Source organism: Nicotiana attenuata, chromosome 3 (genome assembly GCF_001879085.1).
Source record: "Nicotiana attenuata strain UT chromosome 3, NIATTr2, whole genome shotgun sequence".
Taxonomy (NCBI): Eukaryota; Viridiplantae; Streptophyta; class Magnoliopsida; order Solanales; family Solanaceae; genus Nicotiana; species Nicotiana attenuata.
In genome coordinates, this window is record NC_031991.1 from 52,092,032 (window position 1) to 52,095,280 (window position 3,249).

At 37.0% G+C, this 3,249-nt stretch overlaps 1 protein-coding gene across 1 annotated transcript; it reads right to left on the reverse strand.

Moving 5' to 3' along the window:
- On the reverse strand, positions 339-2,799 carry LOC109223756 (putative E3 ubiquitin-protein ligase SINA-like 6). Its single transcript, XM_019388177.1, has 2 exons — positions 2,271-2,799; positions 339-1,409 (listed from the first exon to the last, which is right to left on the reverse strand). The coding sequence occupies exons 1-2, from the start codon at positions 2,760-2,762 to the stop codon at positions 723-725; spliced, it is 1,179 nt and encodes a 392-aa protein (XP_019243722.1). The 5' UTR covers positions 2,763-2,799; the 3' UTR covers positions 339-722.

The window sequence follows — 3,249 nt, forward strand, 5'->3', positions numbered from 1 at the left end:
ATTTGGCCAAAATATGGGCAAAATTTATGGCCAAACATGAGTTTTGAAAATAAATCCCAAATTTATTTTGGCAAAACTCATGGCCAAAAGGGGCCTAAGTAACTCTATTATGCTCGCGCTTCGACTTTTCTGCTGGATATTTGCTACCTTCCATCAACATAAGTACCAAATAACTCTATTACCAAGGCTTATACAGATAAAAAACAAATAAAATTTTGTCTTTACTGGAATTTAAACTCGGGTCTCCAATGGTTCATCCTACTTCATTGACCAATTCTAATTTCTAGCACTAGCATAACAATCTCAAACATAGTGAGGAACAGCCTTTCAAAAGAAGGGACAAAGTAAAAATAACAGCACAAATGCAGATTTTTTTTTTCCTGCACAAAAAGAGATATTATATAATGGTTATTCATACATCAACGAGTTTGGGATTACTCTACAATACTATACTTCATCCCCTTCTTGTCTATTACATATTGCTTCATCACAAAAGGTGGAGCAGATTCATGATAGATAGCATCAAAAAAGTTGAGCCATATGCTCGCATTTGCTAGACAATCTGCTAATGCAGATCTCCAAATAGCAGCATCGACAAAGTAACTTGCATCAACAGACCAACTACAAAGTAAAAGACGAACGAAAAGTTCTTCAGCCAGATAAGACTTCATCATAATATATGTACATCAATATCTATTACTCCTTCCTTAAACAGTGCTACCTCAGAAGATGTATTCACGCTCTACGAAGACCTCCAACTTCAACTGAGCGACTTCTCTTTCTTCGAAAGAGAGAGTGGAATCAACGAAATCTCTTGGGAGCAGAAGATATTTTTTCAAAGGAAAATTTTCTGACCATTTTGGGACGTTCTCTGCAATGGATCCTAGTTTAAAAGTGCTCTCCCCATCTGTTGCTACAAGCTCGTAACGGAACCTTCTAGTCTGCAAAGCTGGTCCAACACAGATAATGTTGACAGCACTACCAGGATGGTCTTGAGTAGAATGATTAATGATAAAAACAATTCCTTCTGTCTTCTCTTGAAGAATTTGGTAACTTTGATTTTTTTCAATATAAATGGGATGGACAGTGTTGAAAAAGATGTGCTCTGCCGAAGAACCATGTTTGTCATGAAAATGTGCATACAACTTTGTAGAAGTGTCCACAAAATCACAGCCATCGTAAGGACATGCACAAGGCGCATAGATGCATGCATTTTCATGGGCAGTTTTGTTCCCATAACTCCGAATCTCCTTGCAGCCATAGATCTCGTATACACATGAGACCTTCACAGAGTCTAGAACCTTTTCAATAACACGACAACGGATATATCCAATGGGACAACAACATAATGGACACTTATTAGCAATCTTGAAGCAGCAAGGAGCACATGCTATGTGCCCATTCTCACACTGTTTTAGCCCAAAAAGAGAAAAGATATATGTTAGAGAATATATCTTTGTTCACAAAGAACACAATTTTGGAAATATGGAAAGGAAAAAATGCTCTTTGTATTAGCATTTGTTGTACATGGTCTTAATTCAAAAAGCTCAATACATGCACTTAAACTTCAACATTTAGCCTTTCATATTATTAACAGTTGTTACATCCCTAAACTCATGGTCTTAATTTCTGGCAAAAGGTTCAATAATTTCTTTTACACATGCTCAAAACAGCAAAAAATTTGGTATACTGTTGCACTATAGCAACAAACTGATCATCTATATATATATTAAGACTAAAAAACTATAGTAAATCTGTTCTACAACTATTAGAAAAAATAACAGAATTAGCCATCCTGACAGGGAAAAGTGTAGGCGAAAAGACCTCAAAAGCACTTGCTCTCCAATACTGTTACGTGTTGTTTGGTACAATGCTGGGATATCCAAGAATATCCCATGGAGTGGGATATTCCACTTTTGATATGGGATAGTTAATCCCATCATTTTAACGTAAAAGTTATTGAGGAATTAGCTAATACCTCAAACCATATATAGGATAAAGTTAAACCCAAATTTTATCCCGGGATTATTATCCTTATCCACGTATCCAAGGACACCTTAAAGAATGAGGGAAACAGTAAGCAAGTTGTAGGAGGAAATTTAACAAACACTTGCTAGGCAGAAAGTTCCTTGAGTTCTATTACCTCAATCCATAATCAGTAGAAATAACAGACACTAAATCAATAGCGCTGCTAGTGCTTTCAACTGAAGAGAGAAACTTCAGACCAAACAACTCCAGAAATATAGTAAAGGATAGAGTAAGAAATATACCTGAAAGACAGGAACGCTGAGAATTTCGACGCAAATGGGGCAATCCAACACATCTGGATCAGATAACGTCATAGAAGTTGACTTGTTTCCTCTTGAGCCCTGATCCAAATCATGATCCGCGGTTCCACTTGCTCCCTCCAACTTATCATGATTTGGGTCGGGTACTGCCGCGGAAATGAACTTGTCTGGGGTTTTCTCTTCATCACCTTTCCTTACTTGTCTCACCTCAATTTCTGGTTCCGGTTCCACTGCTTCCTCCTCTATAACATTCTCCTGTTCATTCCCATCTTCTCCTCCTTCTTCATTTTCACGGCTTAGCTGTCGTTCCTTACAGGAGAGAGTGGCGGCCGAAGTTCTCCGTTTCTTGGGAACAGGTCTGGTGCTCCAACTGCTTCCTTCCTCGTTAGCATTTTCATCTCTTCTCAATGAAGATTTTGCCATTTGCTCAAACCTTTGTTTTCTTCTTCTTCTTGTGTAGTAACACTGATACATTATAGAGCTTGCTTCCGAGTTCCGAACAAATGGACTTTAAGACCTCCCTTGGACATGAAATTTTTTCCACTTTTTTTTCCAAATTTTTTCAATTTTGTTGTGTTTGGGTATAAAATTTTCAATTTTAACTTGAAAATGAATTTTGGAATTTTACTAAAATTTAAAAAAGTCCAAAAAGTTATTTTCACAATTTCACTAAGTAACAACAACAACACAGTAAAATCTCATTAAGTGGGGTGTGGGAGGGTAAAGTCTACGTAAACCTTAACCCTATCCCAAAGGAATTTTCGGAAGACCCTCGACTCAAAAGGCAAACAGAGATAATAGATCCTTACCGCAGAAGCAACCAGAGAGATAAATTAATATCAACATTGTAAGAGACATAATATAGGTGGAAAGGCAAATTACAAAAATCGTTACTAGTTACACAATAAATGAAAGCGGGAAAATAATGAGAACACAATATACGCCACTAGCACTCTAAGAC

Coding starts and splice junctions, on each gene's coding strand:
- LOC109223756 (XM_019388177.1), bottom strand. CDS start 2,762: ATGTATCAGTGTTACTACACAAGAAGAAGAAGAAAACAAAGGTTTGAG. Junction 1,410..2,270: donor TCAGCGTTCCTGTCTTTCAG/GTATATTTCTTA, acceptor GGGCTAAAACAG/TGTGAGAATGGGCACATAGC.